This window comes from Octodon degus, unplaced genomic scaffold (genome assembly GCF_000260255.1).
Source record: "Octodon degus isolate 3935 unplaced genomic scaffold, OctDeg1.0 scaffold00050, whole genome shotgun sequence".
Classification (NCBI taxonomy): domain Eukaryota; kingdom Metazoa; phylum Chordata; class Mammalia; order Rodentia; family Octodontidae; genus Octodon; species Octodon degus.
In genome coordinates this window covers 9,677,498-9,701,832 of record NW_004524626.1, presented here as the reverse complement: position 1 = coordinate 9,701,832, position 24,335 = coordinate 9,677,498, and the positions used below count along the sequence as shown (strand labels likewise).

Here is a 24,335-nt window from a genome sequence, read left to right as displayed (position 1 = left end):
TCAGTCTATTAACATTATATTTAGAACCATAACATGTTGCCCTTGGCCCCCCAAAGATGCATCGTGCCATCCCCCCTTAAGCACAAGGCATGCAGTCCATCTAAGTCCTAACAGCCTCAGCGTTGCTGAGAAGTCCAAGTCCCAAGTCTCCTACAGTTGTAAGGCAAACTCTTGACTGCAAGCCCCTGTACAAATGAAAACAAAGTCGAACCTTTTGCAACATTCAATGGCACAAGATCAACATTTTCATTCTAGAAGTTACAGATGGGATTACAAAGGGATGGGACTAAAGCAAGCCCCAAATCCAGCAGGGCAAACACTGAGTCCTGCAGTCCCTTGTGCAGCCTCTGAGGCAATCTGTGGCGAGTAGAAGCTGGGAACTCCAAAGAACTTGGGCGTTTCACCCCACGGCGTCACCTATGGATTGCAGGGCCCCGGCTTCTCTCTTGGGCCTGCTCTGCTCCCTCCTTGCAGCTCTCCGCAGATGATCCTCTGCCTTCCTTCCTTTTCCAAACGTCGGGGTCTCCGCAGCACCTTGGCTTCCCCCTTACGGCTTCATATCTTGCCCTCTCGGGCACACCGCCTGGCCTCCCAGGCCTCCTGAAGTCTGGGTGGAGACCTTCTTAGCCCCACGACTCTTGCCTTCTGCATGCACCCCGTGGATGGTGCCGAAGTCTGCTACCAGCTGGAGCGGAAGCCAGGCTTTCCCCTCTTGGCTGTAGGGGTCGAGTGCTGGGATTGTGGGCACTCTGAACCCAATTCTGAGAAACAAATTTTCTACGTCCCCACCATTCTGGAACATGATAGTCTGCAGCTTTCTCCTCAGAGCACAGGCTTTAACTTTAGCAGTTTCGAGGCTGGTATGTATAGAGACCTGCTACTTCTTATGACGCCCTCAGGCTGCCTTTTCTAGTCTCCTTTTCAGTCTCTACAATCAAGATCTCCTCTGCTCTATCTTCGTGGTCCACAGCTTTACTGGAGTTTCCTTTCTCGACTAACTCACATTTTAAATCACTCTTCAGGGCTCTCTGCTCTTGATTCTCAACATAGACCTGGCCAGAAGCCGCCAACAATCGCAGCGCCACTGCCTCAACATTAGACTGCCTTGAAATTTCTTCTGCCAGATAATTCGTCTGCCCACCGCCCTTAATCTTATTCTCAGGCAGTCTCTAGACATGAGCAAAATGCAGACTAACTTTCCAGCCATGAGGCGCATTGTCTGGACTCCAACAGCCAATGCAGTCCAACCCAGGAGAAAGCGCCCCAGCCTGCTCTCTGCAGATAGGGTTTTTAATCAGCTTCTGGCCTTCTGAGCTCTGACCGAGATCTCCCATGCAGCACAGCCTAAGGCGCTCCAGCTCCACTCTTTCAGACAACATCTGTAAGCTCTCCACATTTTCCCCGTAAGCCATTCCCAAAGGCTCTGATGGTCAGGTATAGCCACAGCGATGACCCCCTTTCTCCCCATTTCTCAGGCACCAAATTCTGTCCTAGTTCCTTTTCTGTCTTTGCTGGAATACAATACCTAACACCAAAGTTAAGGAAGGAAAGGTTTATTTAACTCTCAGCCTGCAGAGGTTTCAGTTCGTACTCAGCTGGCTTCCAGGCAGGTGGTGTGGCACAGGGACGGCAGTTCAAGGTGGCAGAAGACAGCAAAAGCAGGGTGAGCCAGCCTCCCTTCCCACCACCCGGTGGGGCAGGACAGCATTCCCAGCTCCATGCCCTGCTCTGCACAGGCTCAGGATGTCTGCAAAATGAGGACCCTGGCCCCCTGCTGAGTCACTTAGTTAAATTTGTAAACACAGTGTATCAACCATTACAAGGCTGGAATGTTAATTTTGAATGTTGATCTTTTGCGGGACTACAGATTTCTTGCTCTTTGTTTCTCTGTCTCTCGTCTCTATGTCTGTCTGTCTGTCTGTCTGTCTGTCTGTCTGTCTGTCTCTTTCCCTCACTTCAATCACCATCAAGCCATTTACGAGCTCCCAGGTTGTGCAGAACTTGGCTGTGTGCCCCCCTCCACTCCGGTGTCCCAGAAGGCTGGATTTCCAAGCACAGAGAATGGGATGGTGGAGAAATATCATCCCCCAAGTGAAGGGCCTCGCTGTTGCTTGAAAGGGGGGCTGCTACCTTTGGCTCAGGATCCTGGGCGCGAAATGAGTGCTAAGGGTTTGGTTAAAATGACGCAGTGCACAAATATGCCCTGGAATGGTTCTGGCATAGCAGGAGGCGCTCCCTAAGACGACTTTATTGAGATGATTTGTTTTTGCAATCACACATGGCAAAGAGCACAAGTGCGTTTCAGTTTTCAGAGGTTTAAACTGACGACCATCCACCGATGCCCCTGGTTGTGTTATGACAGAGTGGATCCCGCAGTGAGGCCGGTGGGTGCCTATCGAGTGCCCACTGTGTGCTGGCGGGTTATACCTCATGTCAGAGCTCTGTCCTGCAGCCAGCTGAGGTGGTTAGGATTGTTTGTTCCATGGATGGGCTGAGAAATCAAAGTACAAAATGGTTTGACTCACTGGCCCGACGTCACCTGCTAAGCCCAGGGGATCCAGGCCTTGGACCCAAGCCTGCTTCTCGGCAACTGCGTTGCATGGACACGGGCGTCTGCCCTCCTGCACTTGGCTTCCGGAGCGCTGTGCCTCTTCGGGCTTCTTCCGTTGCCCCTGGCCGCCCTTGTCAGCCTCCCCCACCACATGCTCCACCTGCTCATGGCCCTGAACTCCAGGAAGGCTCTCTACGCCCTCTCTCCTGGCGCATCAAGTCGCAAGAGTTGAAGTACATCTTATTACAGCCGCTTTGTGGCCCAGTTGGACTCTGTATCTTGTGGATCTGTCTGCCTGACATGTGCAGAGCTGGTGCCTCGGCCTGCTCCTGCCTGTCCTCAAGCTCGCCGTCTTCAGTGTCTCCCTCCTCAGCGTTCCCCCACCACCTCTGGCTGGTCTTGGCTTTTGCCTCCACCAAATGGTCTCTGCTAAGTGGTCCTTGATGCTTCCAGATGTGTGTAACGCTGTCCCTGAGCCCCAGGCCTCCACTCTCCCAGACCCAACGTAGCCCTCCCTCTTTGAGGTCACCAACTCCCCTCCTCCTCCTGTCTCCCTCCATCTGTCACAAGTGTGTGTCTGTGGCTGGGCAGCGTGGTCGGCAGGCGCTGCTCATGGCTCTGGCTCTGGATGTCTGAGATTGGGATGCTGTCAGGCTTGGGCCCAGGGAGGCTCGCTCCTGGGCTGTAGTGGGTGCGTCTTGCTGTATCTCCCTGGGGGGAAGGACAGTAGAGAACCCTCTGCGGTCCCCTTCACAAGGCCCCAACCCTGTAACCTAACCTCCCAGGGCCAGCCTGCCTAGGCCCTGGAGCTGCAGAGCTTCAGCAGAGGGATGGAGACACGCCTCCAGTCTCGGCCTCCCACAGCCCCCGTGCCTGTGGTCACCTGCTTGTGTGACCTCTCGTGCCTCTTGAGCCTCCAGTGCCAGGGTGTGGTGCTTTGACCTCCCTGCCCAACCCCGTGTTCACCCTTCCCTTCTGTGTATTTGGATTTCTTTTTCTTCTCAGCATTATCCATCCCTTGACTTCCCTCGGTGTTCTCTGTGTCCCTAGAATGTGAGCTTTGTACTCTGCAGTGTTCATAGCCTCGGACAGTGGGCTGTCACAGGGCTGATGCTCAGACTGTCTTTGTTTTGTTTGGTTTTGAAGAGTCTTGCTATATAGCCCAGGCTTGTCTTGAACTTGCTGAAATCCTCCTGCCTCAGCCTCCTACAGGCCTGTGCTATTGTGGCTCTGTTGACTAAGCTGAGCGCACTGTGGGTGTCCTTCAGGATACTGCCCCATCCCTCAAAGCTAGGTGCATGGCCTCCCCCATCCCCTGCCCTGGGGGGGCTACCCATCAGCTCCAGATGTGTATGCCTATCATCCCGCAGTGATCTGATCCCAGCTGTCCATATCTGCCGTGCCGCGGTGGCTGCTTTGGGTGGGATGGCCCTTTATCCCTTCCCACCTTCATGAGCACTCACCTTGACCTTAACCTGGACTGGCTGGGGTACTATTGGACGGAACCAAGGCTGCCCAGAGCCCCAGCAGCGCCGGGACCAAGCTGTTCTGCACACACATCTGTCCAGAGGTGGCCAATGTGTCATCCTGTGGTTGTCCACAGCTGTGCATGTGTCAGGACAAAGCCCACCCTGGCCACTGGCCAGTAGCAGGAGGAACAGTGGGTTTCCAGTGGCATGGTGGCCCTGGAGCCAGGAACCTTCCTTCCCTGTCACTGAGATTTGTCCATGAACTGCCCCGGAGCGCGGACTTTGCATCGTGGAAAAGGGAATCACACTGAGCCCTCCTGGTCCAGTCTGGGACTTAAAGAGCTTCAGTCGGATTGACTTGCCTTCTTGTCCATAATTGAGTATCATTGTGTTCCATTTAGACAGAAATCTGTCTGTCTGTCTATCTATCTATCTATCTATCTGTCTATCTATTTTAAATGTCCAAGTGTATGTTTAGTGGAAAGGATAAGAGGAAGAGCACCCCACTTGTCAGGGAGGGGTTTGGTAAGGTGGACACCATAGATGGTTAAGTCCACTGGCTTTTTTTTTTTTGTACCAGGAATCAAACTCAGGACCTCACTCTTGCTGGGCAGGGGCTGTACCACTGAGCTAGCATCGCCCCAGCCCCTGCATTGGCTTTTTGTACAGTTTTTAATAGGGGTGGTCATGCCTGGAAGACAGGGATACTATTGGATGCCCAGAAGCAGCCCGCCTCAACAGCTTCCCTTCCTCCGCAGCCCCTCCCTTGGCTGAGGGACCAGTTCCATTTCCTGGGCACCGTGGGGCCCTGATGGAGCTGCTGTGCTGCAGGAGTCCTAACAGGCTCTCAGTACTGACATGTGCCTCCTGCTTGCTGCAGGCTATGCCAGATATGCCACAGGGTTTGGGGTGCTGCAAGCTCCTTCTGGAGGTGCTCTCTAGGTTCTTTCTGGGAAGTCAAAGTATCAAGACAGATACTAAGTGTAGCAGAGGTAGGAAAAGAAGCAGGCCCCACAGAGCGAGCTGAGAAGAGAAGCTCATCCTGTAAGAGGAATGCCGCGGCCTCCTTTGTCTTCTAAAACATCAGCGAAAGCCAAAGTCAGCACTTTCCGGGAGCGGTGGTGCCCACCCGCCCTTGACCCTAGCACTCTGGGAGGCTGAGGCAGGAGGATGGGATATTTGAGCCCAGCCTGGGCAGCTGAGCTTCTTAGTGAGACTCTATCTCAAAATAAAAAATTGAAAAGGGCTGGGGATGGAGCTCAATGAGAAGGCCCGAGGTTCAACCTCCAGTACTTGAAAAAAAAGAGTCATGGTCGTGAGCCTACCCAGCAGCCAGGTGACTAGGTCAGCCTGGGACTTCTAGAAGCTGGAGATGGAAAGGCTGGGACCAGAGGGCTGGAAAGAGCGGCGTCCAAGGAGGGGCGGCTCACACCTCTCTGAGCTACCGCTCGAGGGATTCCTCTTGCTGCTCTTCCACCTTTCTAGCCAAGTCAGAACACTATTCCATTTGCTCTGCACTGGGAGCTGACAATACAGACACCCACAAGAGGGTCAGCCAGGGCCATCCTGAGGCCACCAGCGCCTGTCCCCTCTGCCTGGAGTCCTGGATGGGACCTGAGAGCGGCTAGGGGCGATGAAAGCTTGCCTTAAACCTCCGTGTGATGGGAGAGGGCTTAGGACATTGTCAAAGAATTAAAAGTATCTTTTTAAAATTTAAAAGCAACATTTTCCTCCAAGCTTTTCCTTTAGAGTGTCTTCCTAAGACAGAATTGATGTGTGTGTGTGTGTGTGTGTGTGTGTGTGTGTGTGTGTGTGTATTGGTACCTGGAATTGAACTCAGGACATTGCTTTTGCCAGGCAGACACTTGTGCCACTGGGCTACAGCCCAGTGTATATATTTAGAATTAATGAGAAGTAGTTAAGTTTAAAAATGTAAGCCAGGCTCTGTGGATGCTGCATACCTGTCACCCCAGCCCTCTTGGGGGCTAAGGCAGGAGGATGGCCAATTCAAGCCCAGACGGGGCAACTTGGAGACTTACTGAGATCTTGTCTTTAAAAACAAACAAACCAAAAAAACACACTGAGGATATAACTTAGTGTGGTGCTCTTGATATCTTGAATATTTTCATATTTTCTTTGGTTTTACTTAGAATAATGAGTTTCAGTTAGGTGTGGTGGGTACACTGCCTATAACTCCAGCACTCAGGAGGCTGAGGCAGGAGGATCACTGCAAGTTCAAGGCCAGTCTGGGTTTTATAGTGAGTTCAAGGCCAGCCTGAACCATATAGCAAGACCCTGTCTCAAAAAATAGTAGTAATGACAGTAACAGATTATGTCCCCTCCATACACAAATGTCCCCTGGCAGTCGTCCCTCATGTTCTGTGCCTGTCCCCTCCTGGTAAGCCTTGCCCATCGGGCTCCCCACCGGCTCTCCCACGCTCAGCTTTCTCCAGCTTCTCCTCTGGGCTCCAGCCCTGTCCTCCTTCCCATCCACCAGAGCGCACAAAGGTCCTTTCAGACAGCCCCTGCTGCACCTGGGTTCTCGCGTCCTCTCGGATCTCTGTGTCTTATTCCCACACTCTCCCCCTGGAGTTGCTCTGTCTGGGTCACGGTGACTGCCACTTCATTGCATCCAGTTGTCACTTCTCGCCACGGATTCGCTCAGTCCTCAGGACACATCCACTTGCTCATCCGTCATAGGCTTCTACACCGGTTCCCTCTTCTCTAAGATCTCTAGGTGGCCGAGAGCGCCAGCACTCCATCCTGGCCCCTTCTCACTGCTGTCCCTGCTGAACCCGACAGTCTCTTGGCCCCTTTAGGTCATCTGCACACTGGTGGCTCCCGCTGTGCCCTAGAGCCCCTAGACTCCCACTCTGCCTGCCTTTTCAGCCTCCCAGCCTGGCTGGCTCTGAGCCTCTGGCTGCAGGTGTGCTGAGTTCGTAACTTTGGAACCGTGCTCCCTGGCTGCTTCTCCTGCATCCTTAGCTACCAGAAGTGCCAGAGGCACCCCGACTCCTTGTTTGCATCCCACATCCAGACCATCAGCCAGCTCTGCCTCCACTTTTATCGAGAGTCTGGCAGGAGCGCCTTGCACGCTCCACGGCTGCCACCCAGGCCAGGCGCCTGTGCCCGGGGTTGCATTGGCCATCAGCTGCTCGATCTGCTTCCACCAATTCCTTCCTGGCACTTTTCATCCAGCAGTCAGGCAGACGTGGTCAAAGCGCAGGTCACAGCAGGCCAGTCCTTTCCCCCCAGCCCAGCACCTCCATCTTACCCTGGGCCACAGCCTTTCCTCAGCCTCTCCCCTCTGCTCATGGGTTCCATCCCCAAGGCCTACAGGTCCTACCCCTGGGAATTGCCCTGGCTGTTTCTGGCACCAGGAATGCTGTTCCCTTGGTACCTGGCTCCATCTCTTTACTCAGTGAACCTGTTCCAGGGGCTCTGGACAGCCTTTGAAAATTGCACCCCACCCCATCCTGGTTCTGCATTGCTGCCTCACCCCCTTGTAGCATCTGTCACCACCTGCCAGATATGTCATGTGCTTTCCTGCTTGTTCTGTGCATATCTTGTGTCTGCCAACACACACCTACTGGCCCACAAGCGCCACAAAGGAAGAAGAGGGTTTGATGTGCCTGGGTCTCTGGGGGATACGTGGCCCACACTGGGCAGATATTTCTAGGTGGAAATCAGTGCATCCCTGCATTATCCCCTTGGACACGAGATTTGGGGTTCTCACAGCTGTGCACCAAAAGCCTCCTTTTGGACAGAAAGCTCAGGCAGAGTCCAAATGTGTTCCCTAAGCCAAGACTCCCAAGGCTCTGGCTGCCGGTGGAGTCACCCCCAGGCCCAGACAGTGGTGGTGTGTCCTCCGTTGATGGCTTGGTTATAGGTGAATGACTCCAGTCTTCACAGTGCATCCCTTGCCTTTCTAGAGCACAGGCCTCAGTTCCAGCACCACAGAACCCATGCTCCCTTCCCAAGGGGACGTGTGGGTCCCTCCTGCATGTTCTGGAAACATGCAGCCTTATCTGTCTTGAAAGCCCAGCCCCAGTCACAGGCTGTGAAGAGCTGTTTATTCGTGCACAACCCCACTGCCCCACGTGCCTTCCTAAGCTCCAGTGTTGACCTATGGTGGTCGGGGCCACCAGCTGCCCATTCTGTCAGAGTGCTTTAAGATCCAAGACCACCGTCTTGTGCTCCCCCATGACTTTGGTGAGACATAGGCACCTGCATCCCTCTTCTAGAGCCAGAGCTGGGGCACCCATATGCCATTGTGACTGCTCAGAATACAACTGCCACCACCTTAGCTTGGAAATGAAGCCTACAGATTTTTTTTTCTCCAAGAGTCAAGACTGTATCTTGGACCAGTGAGGTAGCTCAGTGGACTAAGCACCTGTTTGACAAGCACAGGGACCCGGGTTCAATCCCTGGCACCACATGCCACACTGGCCCTGCCCTGGGCACATAAGGCCGGTCACTGAGACCAGGCATGGTGGTGCATGCCTATAATCCCAGTGCTGGGGAGGCTAAAAACAGGAGGATCGTTATAAGTCCGAGCTGCATACAGAGACCCTGTACCAAATACACACACATTTTATTGAAAAGACTGTATCTTGCTAGGGACATCCGTGGTCCCTCTCTCCAGAGGTGCCCCTATGTGTCCCGCCATGGGAGAGCATATGATGTGGCTTCCTCTTTGCAGTTTCCGGTCCCAAGGAGGTAGATGCAGTGAAGTCCGGGGGAGCTCCACCAGGAAGGGGCCCGACTGAGCCAGTGGCTGCAGTCGTCCCCCATACGCACGCAGTGTTGTGTGAGGTTTTTAGATTAGGGATCTGCTGCTCTGCTGTTACATTTTTTTCAAAGCTCTCCATCCCGAGTCCCTTTAGTTTTGCCCAGGAAACACTTGTGCCTCTATGAACTCCTACATTGTTTGGTGATAAATACATTCTTTCCTCTTAGAGAAAAAGGCTCTTCTCCCCCGCCAAGGAAGGAGCAGAATCCCTCCTCAGATGCCCACATACCAAGGGGAGAGTTGGTCCTTCTTAGGTTTTGTTATTTCAGAACAAATATGGTAAACTGTTTTCCCCTCGGTTACTATAGAGAAAAGATTATTTGCCTTTCTCTTCGGGCTTCTGAAAATAATAGATTACATATTTGGGAGGGTTTTTTTTTTTTTTTTTTTTTTTTTTAGATCTGGTTAATGTGAGATAGAGGGGGTTGCTCTGGGGATGACATTGTTTGGTTTGGGAAGTATTCTCCCAGTTGCCCAGCAACGGGCGCTTAGAAACAGGAGTGGACTGCGTTGTCCCTGGCAACCGTTGTTACTTAGCAAACAATGAGGCTGGGCAAATAGCGCCAGGACTGCGGACTCCAGGTTTTAATTGAACATCTGCATATATTTTTCTCTGATTGAATGATGTTGAAGTTTGTGTTGCCTCAACAGGTAGATAGGCATCCAGCAGGGGTCTAGGGAGAAGAATGCTTACTGTTGTGTTGGTCTCTCTGATGACGGAGGACTGGTGTAGAAATAAACTTCAGATCATTTGCCTCTGCCCTAGACTGTGCCCAACTAGAGACTTATTTTAGCCTTCAGTGGAATTTCCTCTTTGATCTGATTCCTTGTGTTTATAAAATTATGACTTGGCCAACCCGCTCCCCTACGTCACAGATGAATCTGCAATTTCCGAGCACGATGTTTTCCTGCTTTCTGCTCAACAATGTCAGAGAGCTGAATTCTAGGTCACATACATATAGGGAGACATTCACATATAGGTTGAGGGGTGACAGTGACAGGACCCAAGCCTGGAGCCCAAGGGCTGGTGTTTCTGCTGTACTCGGGGACTCAGGCAGTGCTCAGCAGCATGAGTTTCTGTGTTTATGCAGGGTGGGCGTGTGTGTTCCTACTAACAGAGTCTGATCTGTCATCAGGCGTGCTGCAGCCACAGGTTAGATTTTGATCAAAACACCCCCCCCACACACACACACACTGGCAGCTAGAGATAGCGACTATTTACAAGGGCTGGTTGCTTAGGTAAACACACGGCTGAGCTCATTTAGAGCCCGGCACACATGTCTTTCCGTCTGCCCAGCACCGCCCCCGCCCCCACAGCCAGGCTATAAATTGAGACCTGGTACCAGGGCAGTTTTCTGGTGGGGACTTTTTCCTTCTATATTCTGCTCCAGTGAGGTGTGACTGCAGCTGACCAACTGCAGATGTGCAGCCTAGTGGCAGACACGCCAGCCCGCAGAAACAGCTCTAGTGAGAAGCACTTTAGTGGTAGGGATATTTTTTTCTCTCTATCTTATAGGCAGTTCATTTTGTAGCTGAATGCCCCAGGAAAACACTCACTGGCCAGGCGTGGTGGTGCACACCTGCCATCCCAGTGCTCTAGGAGGCTGAGGAGGAGGCAAGTTTGAGCCCACCTGGGGCAACTTAGTGACTAAGTGAGACTCTGTGTCTAAATATAAAAATTAAACAGGGCTATACAAGGGCCTTAAATTCAATCCTCAGTACTGCAGAAAGAAAAAGAAAGAAAGAAAGAAAGAAAGAAAGAAAGAAAGAAAGAAAGAAAGAAAGAAAGATAGATAGATTAATTTGCTGCCCCTGTGTACCAGGGACTCAGCTAATATCTCAAGACCAGCGCAGCTGCATGAGCTCCCAGCTTTCTTTTGCAGTGGTTGGATAATGGAATGCCAGTGTTATGTAACGAATGAAAGCTGGCTGTTTCTATTTTTAAGGCAAGCTTGTTAGCTGTCACCCTATCAGATGCACTAATTAAGATCCATCGACAGCAAATTTTGCTGGAATCAAAATACATGTTCTGTCTCACATGAAAACTCCTCAAAAGATTAATTAAAATTCACACATCATCTGTCACCCGCTGTAGTCGGATAGACATAGAAGATCGTTAAAGATAGATCCTTGTAGAAATGCACTTGCATTCTACAAAGTTACTTTATGCCCAGTTCCCAGGTCAGCAAGTCAGTTTGCAGGAAATAGAGCCCCACTTAAAATTTTTTCATTTAAATTTATCACTTTAAACAACAACAACAAAACCCGTTTGCTGCTCCTGCATCAAGGTGTGTGCAGCTCAGGCAAAGACTTCTCAGGACCCCCGTCAGCTGACAGAGCAGGCTTTGGGGATCCTCAGGCTCCTCCTGTGCTATGGCTTTAGGTGGAAATTCAGTGGGGCTAGGCCACTCCCCACTTTCAATTCCTGAGTAGCCAGGTGTGGGATGCACTCTGGTCCTCCCAGCACTCTGGGAGGCTGAGGCAGGAGGATACCAAGCTGGAGCCCAACTGGGCAACTGAGTGAGTGACTTAGCGAGACTGAAAGTAAAAATTACAAAAGGGGCTGGGGGATGGAGCTTAGTGAAAAGGCCCTACTTCAACCCCCAGTACTAAAAAAATAATTCCAGAGTAAAGTGACAGCTGTCAAGGAAGCGGGGCTGGCCTGGAGAGGCCATGTAACATTCGGAGTACCCAAAAGCCGGCCTTCCCCTCATCTGAGTGGGTCCTGGGGACATGGAGAGATGGCCCACTCGCCACCCCAGGATCATTGCTGTCTCTCAAAGTGGCCGTGAGGGACAGGATGCCATGCTCAGGCCCAATGTGTACCTGTCTCCAGGTAGGCATGGCCCAGACAAGTCACCAGGCCCCGCCAGAGCTCAGAAGTTGCTGTGAAGGGCAAAGCCTCCTGGCTATCGTTTGTCACTTCTGCTTGCATCTCTTCCACTTTCCGGCTTGGCTCCATTTGAGACTGGAAAGGAGAGGACAAGGGAAGCTCATGGCTGGAAGAGGAAGAGCAGAGACCGGAGCAGACCCGAGTGAGAGGGAAGGAAAGCTGGGGGAGCGGAAGCCACTATCACAAGCGTGACCCCAGGTGGCAGCTCCCCAGGTCCCCAGGGCCAGGGTCTGATGGCCATGTGGGGGCAGGGACAATGGGCAGGCCGGCCTTGCTCACTCCTATCTGCAGAGCGTATCAGGAAAACTATGGGTGCCATGCTAGGGAGATCATGGGAGCCATGCTTTGCTCTCTGAGGAGACGGGACCAGACGGCATGTGACAGGAAAGCTGAGGGAACCCAGAAAGTGCTGGGGTTCTCGGGGGGACCTTCTGCCTATCAGGGGACACCCTGAACAGCATCTAGGGACATAGGTGGCTGTCATGACTGGGGCTGGCAGCATCCTGCTATGCCCAGGACTGACCCTCATAACTACCATAACCCAGCCACCAAAGCCAGCAGCAGTGAATTCCTTCCCTATGATGTAAGCCAAGTCCTGGAAACTTCATCTATCCCCACCTACTGGGGATTGAGCCCAAAATCTTTGCACTGAGCTACATCCCTGGCCCTACTTTTAAGGTTTTGAGACAGGACCTTGCTAAATGGCTAAGTCACCCAGGCTGAGATCACTTGCTGTCTCTGGGAGCTGCCATGCCCAGCTTGAACTCTAGAAGCACCTAAAGCCACAAGCTACACTGGCACATGGAGCCAGCTTGTATGCACAGTGGAGGGCCTGGGCTCTGTGAGACTTTGTGCTTCCTTCTGCTCCTGAGGAGAGCCAGGCTAGGCGCCGGAGAACTGGTGCAGACCAGGCGCGGCCACTTCCCACCTCACTGGCCGCTCTGAGCTCAGATTTAGGTTGCTGTATCCACAAGGGTGGTGGCCTCCATGGTATGTGTGTATGGTCCTTAGCCATGCAGTACAGGGACCAGGGGCCCTTGAGACGGCACCCATGGTGCCAGACCCCAGCTGGGTGACCAGGCTCTCAGTGCTCTTGGATTCGGCATGTGCGTGCTCTGTGGGCAGCCAGATCCTTGCCCGACTGGCTATGGGTGTTGGGGCCACAAGGAGTGAAAAAACAGTAGTGTCTTTTGAATCTCTCCAAAGCAAGTGAAGTTGGCTGGCAGAGGCCAAGTTGACAGAGACCTGTAGTGCAGGGACAATCAGGAGACAGCTGTGACAGACCCAGATGCAGGACAAGATGGGAAACCCCAAAAGAGCAGAGCAAAGATGGCTGAGGGTGTAGCTCAGAGGTCCAAGTGCCTGCCTGGCAAGCACAAGGTCCTGAATTTGATTCCAGTACCAAAAGAAAGAAAGGAAGAAAGAGGAACAATAATGGTCATGGGGTGTGGTGGCTGCAATCTGAGCACGCGTACCCAGGAGGCTGAGTCAGGTGGGTCATTGCAAATTGGAGGCCAGTCTCAGCAGCATAGCAATACCCTGTCTCAATGTCTTCTCCACTCAAAAAAAAGAAAAAGAAAAAACCAAGAACATGGCCGTGGTGTTGGTGGGCACAGCAGGGCTAAATGTCTAGCCACACACTGCTGGGCCAGGAGGTGTCTGGTGAGCCCCACAAGGAAGTGGCAGGTTGTGACAAAGGGCTTCTGAGGGCGCCTAAGTCAGAGGACTGGGAGAGCTAGGCCTTGGGGGATGTTGGAGGTGTGGGCCTTGAGGGCCCCACTCCAAGGGGGACAGAGGCCCCAGAGAGAGGCTGGTATGGGCAATCAAGAAGATGATGTCCCAGAAGAGTGAGGGCAGCTGGCTGCAGTGCCCGGACAAGTTCCAGACACTTCCCCAGGTCAAGGTCAGGAAGCTGGAGTGGCCGGAGGGGACCTTGGGCAAACACAGGGCCAGCATGCCAGCCACAAAGTGATGGGGAGGCCGGGCAGCTGCCCCTCCCAGGACTGGGTGCCAGGAAGCAGGCTCAGCAACCTGGATGCAAAGGATGAAAGACAGCCACAGTGGCAGTGGATGCTGGCCTGAGCCAGTGTGGCATGAGCTCGTGTATAGAGGGGCTGGGGCTTACAGGAGCTCATGGTAGGCTTGGCTGATGGCTCCTGTGAGCGGGTGGAAGCCTCCAGAACCTTCTAGAAGTGGGGAGGGTAATGCCTTTTTCTGTAAAGATCTTAGGCTTTTGCTGGTCCCTAAGGCCACTCACTCTTCAACTCCCTATTTCTAACCCTGATCCTATTCTGTGGATGACAAAAATGGCTCTTGGAGGTGCTGGGAAGAGAAGATGTGGGCATGAGGGACAGAGGAGGCAAAAGGCAGGAAGGCCACTGCAGAGAACAGGAGGCTCAGGGTGGAGGTGACCCAGAGTCCAGTGTGGGCTGAGAGCTGGAGGGAAAGAGGGGCATCGAGAAGCAGGACAGCAGGACGATTTCAAGGGAAGCCTGGATGACATCACGTACGGCGAGAAAAGCTTGCTTTAAGGTTTTCTCCCAAGTGTGTATGCGATCAGTAGCTGGAGTCCCCTCCCACTCTGCTATAGTAGGATTGCTGGTTTGGGGTCCCTGGGAGGGGTCAGCATTCTGCTTGACAGCAGAATGGCTGGGGTGACCACAGATGACAAGTGTCCTAGCTGGGCGCAGTGACACATACCTGTCATCCCAACTCTTGGGAGGCTAAGGCAGGAAGATTGCTGGCAAGCTTAAGGCCAGACCCTCTCTCAAAGAACCAAAATGGGGGCCAGGGAGATAGCTCAGTGGAATAGGTGCTTAGCTTGCCTAGCAAGTGCAAGGTCCTGAGTGTGATCCCTGGTACCACCAAAAAAAAAAAAAAAAAAAAAAAAAAAAAAGTGCTGTCTTTGAGACTGGGCATGGTGACATGTGCCTGTAATCCCAGCACTTGGGAGGCTAAAAACAGGAGGATCACTGTGAGTTTTATCTACATAGTGAGACCCTGTAGACCCTGTACTAAATACATTTTTAAAAAAGAAAAAAGTGCCAGGGTCTTAGGAGGGCTTTTGGCTTGTTTTTTCCTATTTGCCTGCATCAGGTGGTGTGAAGGTGTGTGTGTGTGTGTGTGTGTGTGTGTGTGTGTGTGTCTGTCTGTCTGTCTGTCTGTCTGTCTGTCTGTCTCTGTGGCACTTATCCCTCCTGCTCTCAGGAGAGTGATGAGCTGAGCACAGCCTCCATCTCCACTTCAGTTTCCTCCTATTCGCCCCAGTGTGGTGAACCTGGGCACCCCCAACCCAGGGGGAAGTTTCCATTTCCTAGAAACAATGCTTTGTGGTGCTCAATTCAGTACTAATAAGCGATGGCCCGAGTTGCCCACCGATAGAGTATTTACAGGGCAAGAAGCTGGAGAAGGAAGGCGCCATAGCGTTTAACATCACTTTGCTGATTGGTGGCACCTGAAGTAAGACCACATCAGAGACAAGGTGGCCGTCCCTGGTTTGGACAGTTTTGTGTATTCGCAGTCAAACCCCACCACCACCTTTTCATTTCATTTTATTCTTTTTTGCGGTACCAGGGATTCAGCTCGGGATCTTGCAGTTGCCAGCAGGTGCTTGGGCCACTACCTCCCGGCCGGACCACCACTTTTTCAGACAGGATCCCCCTGTGTAGTTCAGACTGGCATCTAATTGACTGTGTACTGGCCTCAAACTTGCAGCAAGCAGCAGTCCTCCTGCCTCAGCCTCCAAGCACTGGGATGTGCGTGTGCCCCACATTCTGCTTCTTGTCTCTTTAAGAGAGATGTCATAGGGTGTTTCCTTGTCATGACAATGCTCCCCTGAGTCGGCACAGTCTAGGTCAGCATGGCGCATCCAAGAGTTGAAAGGGAGACCCTGTGACCCTGCCACCTACCTGCCACCTACCTGCCTGTCCTGCTAGTTACCTCGGTCAGTCCTGCTATTGTGCTGGGGGCAGTTTGGTTTCTACAAAAGAAACAGGAACTAAAGCCCAATTCTTACCAAAAGCAAAGGAACTTGAATTCTGCAGGTACTTTATTTCAGAGGAGCCCAGAGCCAGCTCAGACCCGTGAAAGCTCAGTGCACCAGCAAAAAGCAGCCAGGGCCGAGGAGCACAGGTGCCAGGTGGCTGGGGCGGGGAGTAATATCGGAGCAGCTGGGATGGAAGTTCACCAGTCAGGAACCATGAGCAGCAGCCCACAAGGCCTGGTGGGGCACCCTTAGGCCTTGTAGCCATAACTGCGTCCCACTGGCCATTCTCCATGTCCTTGGCCTGCCTGTGAATTTATTTTGTTTGGGACAGTTTGTCTAAACTTTTCTCAGCTGTCATGTGTCCATTGAAAATGGTGGGTCTACATAGGGCTCATCCTGACCCCCCAGGGGACACAAGGCCAGGCCTGGCATATCTGTGGTAGTGACAAATAGGAAGCTCCTGGCCGGGAGTGGGAGTGGGGCCCAGTGGTGCACAGGGCACCCCCATGTGCCTCACACTGAGATGGAGACACCTGTATCCCAACCCCTGGGCATTGGGAGTGACCCAGGGTGACAGCGCGCACAGCCCTGGAGTCAGGAAGGCAAAGGGACCTGCTTTTCATGACACAGGAGTGTCAGCTGCCAGACTTCCTGCCATCCTCTTGTTCCAGGCAGCTGACAAGGGCCACAGAGAAGCAATGAGGACTGACACAGCACTGTCCCTTGCTCCTGTCTGAGGCCTGACCTCAGGCTGAAGGGCACCAAGAGAGGGACACCTCTGGTTACTGTCACACCTGGGGAGCAGGAAGGCAACTCTGGGGTAGAACCTGGCCTCAAAGTGACTGGCATCCTGGGAGTGTCGCAGGCCTTTCCCCTTTGTTCAGGGGGAGGAAATGGTCCTGGCGGCCAAGGACCATGGGTGCCACCAAGGGAGCCTCAGGGTGAACCCCCGAAGCAGAGACAAAGTGGCCGATCAGAATGAAGGCCCTGGAAACTGCTCTTTTTCCACATCCATAATTACCCCGTGGTGACAAGAGGTCTAAATATCGATCCGGCCGCGCACGCAGGTGACAGCTCCATTTGGCTTATGGAGGAGCAAGAATAGAAAAGAGATTGCTTAAGGTCGCCGTGAGTCAGCGGCAAGGCAGGAACAGGGCCCAGAAACTTCTCCCAGCACTGTGCGTTTCCTTTCCTGACATTGCCAGTTGCTAGGAGACGGGAGTATTTCCCTGTAAACAGAAGCCTCTTCCCTTTGTGCCCGGGCACATTCCTTCATCCGGCCCTATGCCAGCTGCCGCTGCGGGCTGAGACCCGGCACGCGTCCCCATCCCCACTGGTGACCTTCACACTTGGTCACTGTGACATTTGTTCAAGGTCAAATATGCAATTCCGAGATTGCCGAGGCTGGCGCTGGGCTGAGGGGCACCACATCGCAGCCTCTCCCCTCGTGTGTGCACTTTCCACTGCCCTTCGCTTGAACTATGGGCATGTGTGTTTGAGCCATGAGAGAGCTGGGGCCTGCCAGCCCCTGTGTTGGGCCCTGCGGCCCAGGGACATCTGTCTGTCATGTCTGCAGCCTCTGTCCTGTTGCTTGGCTACTCAAGCTCCTGAATGCATCTGAAGGCAGGCTGAGGAAGATTCCCCAGGGATCTACCGTGTGGAGCAGCACTGCAGGAGGTGTGATGGTGCTCGCCTGTCAGCGCAGCATTCCGGGAGGCTGGGGCAGGAGGGTCACAAGTTCAAACCTACTCTGGGCAAGGCAGTGGGACACTTTCTCAAAATTAAAAATTTTTAAAAAGAGCCAAAGATTTACCTTAGTGCAAAGGCTGAGTTCAATCTCCAGTACTTCCACCACAAGGAAGGAAGGAAGGAAAAAGAAAGAAGGAAGGAAGGAAGGAAGGAAGGAAGGAAGGAAAGAAAGAAAGAAAGAAAGAAAGAAAGAAAGAAAGAAAGAAAGAAAGAAAGAAAGAAAGAAAGAAAGAAAGACAGACAAAAAGAGCAGGAGGAGGTTCTAAGGGATGCAATCCCCAGCACGGGAAGCCCAGACTGAAGGATTCCCATCCAGGCCCCGGGCGAGCTCTGGCTCCCGACAGAGGCAGCTCTTGCTCCTCAGTCACCTGCTGCAGCCACACCCAAGCCCCCACCACATGCCCAGAAGCACGGGTAGTGTCAGCTTCCACGCAGGCTAGCGTGGCCCTTAAGGCTGGGTTTGTGGCTCAGCTGCAGGCTGCTAACAGCAGCGGCTGCTGAGGTCTCCACAGCGGCATTGATGCGGGCTTGCTAAACCAAGGACTTCCACCTTTCTATGTAGGAGAAGCGCTTCCCAGCTGCTGTTTGCCCTGAACTGCCAGCCTCACCTCTCTAGTGCTTTGGGGCCGCTATTAAGTAACCCAGATACCTTTGCAATCCCAGCACTTGGGGGCTGAGGTAGGAAGACCTTCGAGAATTCAAGGCCAGACTGGGGTACATACAGAGTTTAAGGCCAGCCTGGACTACAGAGTGAGACCCTGTCTCAAAAGAAAAGAAAAGGGGCCGGGGAGATGGCCTAGTGGGATCAGCACTTCCCTGGCAAGCGCAAGATCCTGAGTTCAATCCCCAGTTCCACCAAAAAAAAAAAAAAAAAGAAAGAAAGAAAAGAAAAGCCCTAAAAATAAAAAAGTGAAGTAAGCATCTGTTGACCACCAGCACAGGCACTGCACACAGGTGGCCTGGTCCCTGGGCCGGCTGCATGGTGACGAACGGGCAGGCAGCATCAGCAGCATGGATATGGTGGGCAGAGGGGAGAGTCAAGGCCTGCGAGGGACAGGCCTTGACTCCCAGGGCCTGGGCTTGTGACCTGTGCGTCCTCTTGAGCTGACAGCTGTGTGTGTGTGTGTGTGTGTGAGTGTGATTTTGGTTATCGAAATTTCACACATCTACAAAGTATACACAATGCCAAGCATGTCCAGTGTGAAACACCCAGGAGCCAGTGTAGCCGCCATCCCAGCAGTTGCCAGCACTCTTTCCCTCCTTTATTTCTTCTGTCTCTTTCTGCCTCCCTCCTTTCCTCCCTCCTTTGTTTTGAAGTACTGAGGTTTAAACCCAGAGCACGATCTCCTTAGCCTTTTTTTTTTTTTTTTTGTCTTCCACATTGACACAAGATCTCATGAAATTGCTAAATTGCTTGGGCTGGCCTGGAATGAGCCATCCTCCTGCCTCAGCCTCCCAAGCACCGGTGTGACGGGTGCCCGCCGCCACGCCCAGCTACCGGTCTATTCTTATGCCACCTGTATATCCCCACTTGCTCCCCACCCCCCTGATATTTTTATACTTTTTACTGTTAGATGCACATTCAGTAAGAACACAAATGTGTGGCAGATTTTGACAAAGCAGGCCTCTGTGTAACCATGCAACGGCTCTCCCTTATCGTGGAGAACGTGCCTGTCTCCCTGGAAACTCAGACCCTCCCACTGGGCCTTTTTCTTTTTTTCCCACCTACTTTTGTCCCTTCCTCATGATAACTTCCTCTGCTTTCAGCATAGTAATTTTGAGGTTTAGCCGCACAGTGTGAACACTGACCATTCATCCCTTCTCACGAGTAGCTGGTTCCGCTGCCTGTTTGGTTTTCAGCCACGCCCTTCCCCGGCCTAGTTGGTCTCCGAGTGACAGCGGGTAGCTCCTGCCCCTCTGGGTCTCCTCTGTGCTCCACTTGGTTGGCTATTGTGAAAAGCACGCCCTGAAGTTGCGTCTCTGAAGTTGTTTTCTGTTTACAGACAGATGTTTCCTTGTTGCTCGGATAAATAGTAGGAGAAGCGGGGTTGGTGTTCAGGGATATGTTTAACTTTTTAGAAAACTACCAGCCGCTTTTCCAGCACAGTTGAATTGTTCCACATCCCCACAGGGAACGTGGGAAGGTTCCCTCAGACCTTGTCAGACTTGTTTATTTAGTCAGTGAGGGAAGTGCTTAGCGCCTTGTGTTTCCCCGGCTAGAACTGGTATTTCCCTAATGACTGGCAGGCTCAGTGCTATTGTGTATGCTGTTTGTTTGTTTGTTTGTTTGCAACTGTGCATCTTCTTTGTGAAGCGCTTGCTGAAGTCTTCGCATATTTTTATTATTAGGTTGTTTGCCTTATTATTGAATTGTAGGGCTTGAAAAATATGTTGTGGTTAATAAGAGCACTTTTTCAGATTTTTTTTTTTTATGTATTTAGTACATGATCTATCGGGTCTCACTACACAGATTGGACTTGTAGTGATCCTCCTGTTTTCGGCCTCCCAAGTGCTGGGATTACAGATCCACGCCACCACTCCCAATCTCAATCGCCCTCTCAGTGCACCCAGGGAGCGGGGCCCTTGAACCCGGCCCCTGCATCTACCTAAGCAGGCACTTTAATCCGCTGAGCTATCTGGCTGGCCCATGTTTTGGTTTTTTGTTTGTTTGTTTTTGTTGGTACCAGGGATCAATCTCAGGACCTTTTGTGCTTGCCAGGCCAGCTCATATGCTGCTGAGCTATCTCCTCGGCACTTTTATTAATGATTTAACCCTTTACAAAGTTGTGCACGCTCTGTGTGGCTTTAGCTTTTTGAAATGGGCTGAGATTTACTATCCAAAATGTCTACATTTCTCTCTGATCATTTTATTGTATTTAGTCTTGCTATGTAACAGTCTAACTTTATTTTTTTTATATTTATTTATGTTTATTTATTACATTTATTTATTGTGTGTGTGTGTGTGGCCAGCTCAGCCCACCAGGGGGCGGGGCTGGCTGGCATGTGGTGCTGGGGGATTGAACCGCGGTCCCTGATGCTTTGCCAAGCTTGTTTCAAGTAGGTGCTTTAGACCACTGAGCCATCTCTCCAGCTCCCACAGTCTAACTTTAAACTGGCTCTGTGGCCCAGACTGGCCTTGAACTCAGTACCCTCCTGCCTCAGCCTCCCTAGCGTTGGGCTGACAGGTATGCACCACAAACCAGCACTCCTTGGAACTTTATATATATATAAATTTTTTGGCGGAACCGGGGATTGAACTGCAGCCCTTGCGCTTACCAGGCAAGCACTTATTCTACTGAGCCATCTCCCTGGCCCCCTTGGTCCTTTGTACATTTCCTGTTGGTGGTAAGGTTTCCAAACGCTCACTCATAAAGCATGTCATTGCCCTTCACTTCCAGAACCTCCTGAGTAGTTATCCTTGCTCTTTGTCAGATGGCCCCAATCATCAGGACTACTGTGAGTCTGGTGACGGCGAGTCCCATTTCTTCTCTTCAGCAGCAGCCCCATCGTCCTCTTGCCGGGTCCTCGCCCTCGCTGTGACAGTGCTTGCAGTCCCCCTACGGCAGCTGCACCGCTCAACCTCGCTCCATTCTGACCCCTCCACCTCCACGTGGCCGCTGAAATCTCTCTGTAGGTCTCTCAGCACTGAGCTGCTGGTTTCCTCGAGGCCCTCTGTGAGGTTCAGTCAACTGAGCTGAAGTTTGAGTGGATTTTATAGGCAGCTCTGAGGACTCTGCTTCTCCCTCCTCCAGGAATCCTCCAACCTTCTGCCACCCATCTGTGCAGCATGGGGTGTGTGACCCCAGGACAGTATGCAGTAAATAGCTTGCCAAAGAGGGCAGGCTCCGAAGGCAGGCTGCGCAGGGGGGCACAAGTTGGAGACAACCTGCGCAACTTGGCAGCTTGGTGAGAACCTGTCTCAAAATAAAAAGAAAGGGGAAGGATGAAGCTCAGCAGGAGACCCTGGGTCTCTTCTCTGCTGCAAGGAGAGGAAGGGAGGAAGGACGGACCAGTGGCACAGTGACCTGTACCTTGAAGCAAGGTCACTTGTGCCTGGAGGACAAGAACCTGGCTCTGCCAGTCTGCTCCTTGCTCTGTCCCCGGATTCATATAACCGGTTTGCTGCAGTTGCCCCACTTAGTGTTGTGTGGGACAAAGCAGTGACCCCATGGAAATGACTGCTGTAAACGTTTAGAGAAAAGTGAGACCCCCAGACCTGAAGCAAACACCTCCTGCAGTCAGGGCTGCAGAGGACGCGAGGAGGCCCAGGTGTGCTCCGGTCGCTGGGGGTCTTCGGCGATTGGCGGCTCAGGCGGCACGCGTGGCTCGAGCGCCACCTAGTGGTCGGCTGCCTGGACAAAGACGCAGGCTGAGCGCGGGCCAAGAGTCAAAATTGTTCCCCGGGATCAGCACGAGATAAGACCAGCAGTGGTGGGCTCACACGTGCGCAACTCTTTCTGCTGTCCCTAGGAAACTCCATTTAATAATACCACATACGCACACGCACACACACAGACAGCTGGGTGCGGTGGCCATGCCTGTCATCCCAGCACTCTGGGAGGCTGAGACAGGAGTTGAATCCCAGCCTGGTCTACTCAATGACTTAGCAAGACCCTGCCTCAAAAATTAAAAAGGCAGGGGTTGTAGCTCAGTGTGAAAGCCCTGAGTTTCCTTGCTAGCACTACGACAAAAATGAAAATACAAAATCCCTTTCTGAAAGTTGTATGCATCTGACAGCAAGGAAATAGACTTTTGTACTATGGGCAGAGAACTCCAGGAGCAGACACTGGTTTTCCTTCTTTTTTTCTTTTTCTCTTTCTTTTAAAATTTATTTTTCTTTTTTATTTATTTGATACAGGGTCTCGCTACGCATTTTGGACTTGTAGTGATCCTCCCATCTCAGCCTCCCCTGCGCTGGGGTTATAGGCATGGGCTACCATGCCCAGTCTCAGTGGCCAGCTCTGTGCGCCTGGGTGTGGGGGCCAGCCTAGCATGTGGTGCTGATCACTGAACCCCATCCCCTTGTCTGCCTAAGCAGGAGCTTAATTCGCAGAGCTAGCTCGCTGGGCTCAGAAACCAGTTTTTATTTCTCCCTAAATTCCTGAGGGGTCCATGAACCCCAGAATGTGCTGTTTCTTTGGCAGATACTCTAGTCCCAAGGCCAGGGGTTCCAGGTTGGGGGTGACCATCTACCCAATGATTCCAGGCAACATCTTGGGACATTTGAAGTTGTCATGGAGAAGGAGGGGATTGCTGGCATCCAGTGGGCAGAGACCAGGAAGTGGCCTACAGTGCCCACAGACAAAACATACAGCCCCTAGCTGGGGGGGGGGGCACCCTCCCACCTGTGATCAAGCACCTGGGAGGCTGAGGCAGGAGGATCCCTGTGAGTTGGAGACCACCCTAGGCTATGTAGTGAATTCAAGGCTAGCCTAAACTGCATAGTGAGACCCTACTTCAAAAAATCCAACCCCAAATGCCACTGGTGCCAGCAAAACATGACCTTAGGGCTTTGTCAGGGTAGATTGTTGGAGTGACAACCATCTTCCAGGATGTGGTCTGGCCTGGTCGGCTGTGGAGAGACAAGAGGCTGTGATTCGGGGAGCACGCGCATGCCTGGGTTTTGCTTGTGCACCTCCGCCCCGCTGGGGTCTTGGCCCGACATTGTGGAGAATGGAAGTAAGGGCGCACCTGCGCCCTCACCCACACCTGTCTCACCCTCCGTAGGAGGAGCATGCAGAATTCTGAGGCAGGAGCAGACTCGCCTGCATCCGTGGCTCTTCGACCCACAGCAGCTGCAGCCCAGCCGGTGCCCGCCTCCCCGCAGGTAACCGCCCAGTGCTCCCAGTGGTGGGGGTAGGGGCATGGGGGTGGGGTCTTCTGTGCTCTGCAGACTTAGCACCCAGCTTGACAGTCAGCAGAACTGCATGGGGCGGGGGCCTGTGTCCGTGGAGACACGGTCTCAAAGGGAGAACTATCGAGGACTGGGACCAAAGCTGTATGAAGTCCCGGGGTTCCATCCCCAGTGCCACAGAAGATGTTTAAAACAAAAATTCCTGCAAAGAAATCATGGTAAAAACTCAGTAAGACACAACCCCACCCCCAAGTGCAACTGTCACTTCTTTTCTTTCAGTGCAAGTTTTCTTATACCTTGGAAATGAGCAGAAAGACTTTGTACACAGGCAAAATAGAATAGACTTCTTAGGGTTTGGTTCAAAATGGAGGTTAGGGTGGCCAGGGAGATGGCTCAGTGGAATAAGCACTTGCCTGGCAAGTGCAAGGGCTTGAGTTCAATCCCCAGTTCCACCAAAAAAAAAAAAAAAAAAAAAAAAAAAATGGAGGTTAGAATGAAAAGATGAATCTAGTTTTGAACTGGATGTGGTAGCACATGCCTGTGATCCTAACACTCAGGAGGCTGAGGCAGGAGGATCACCAAGAATTCACAACCAGTCTGGGCTGTGCAGTGAGTTCAAGGCCAAACTGAACTACATAGTGAGACCCTGCCACAAAATACAGTAAAAATAAAAAGGTAAATATTCTTTAAAGTTGGCAAAGAACATTTTCAAATTCAGGTTATGTTTGTGCCTGGATGCTTCTATGGTTTGAAATAAATCATAAAAGCGTACACAAGAAGGCATTATGGCCCACGCCTGTAGCTAGCACTCAGGAAGCTGAGGCAGGAGGGTGCCTTGATGTCAGGCCAGCCTGGGCTGCGTAGCAAGACTCTCTCAAAAACAAAAACAAAAGCAAAAACAACAAAAAGTAGAAAAACAAAACTGGACACCAGTGGGTACACTTGTAATCCCAGCATTTAGGAGGCTGAAGCAGGAGGATGGCAAGACCCTGTCTCAAAAACAGAAATCAAAACAAACAATAACAGCTAAAAGAAACAAACC

At 52.2% G+C, this 24,335-nt stretch overlaps 1 protein-coding gene across 4 annotated transcripts in view; it reads left to right on the top strand.

Annotated features, from left to right (window-relative positions):
• The window catches only part of Rfx2 (regulatory factor X2), a 75,870-nt gene that overhangs the window by 21,873 nt on the left and 29,662 nt on the right, over window positions 1-24,335 (top strand). For all 4 annotated transcript variants that reach the window (XM_023717082.1, XM_023717081.1, XM_023717079.1 and 1 more), the window contains exon 2: window positions 23,167-23,266. In XM_023717082.1, coding sequence (XP_023572850.1) covers window positions 23,174-23,266 — 93 coding nt within the window. In that variant the 5' untranslated portion in view covers window positions 23,167-23,173. The remainder of the gene's footprint in view (window positions 1-23,166; window positions 23,267-24,335) is intronic.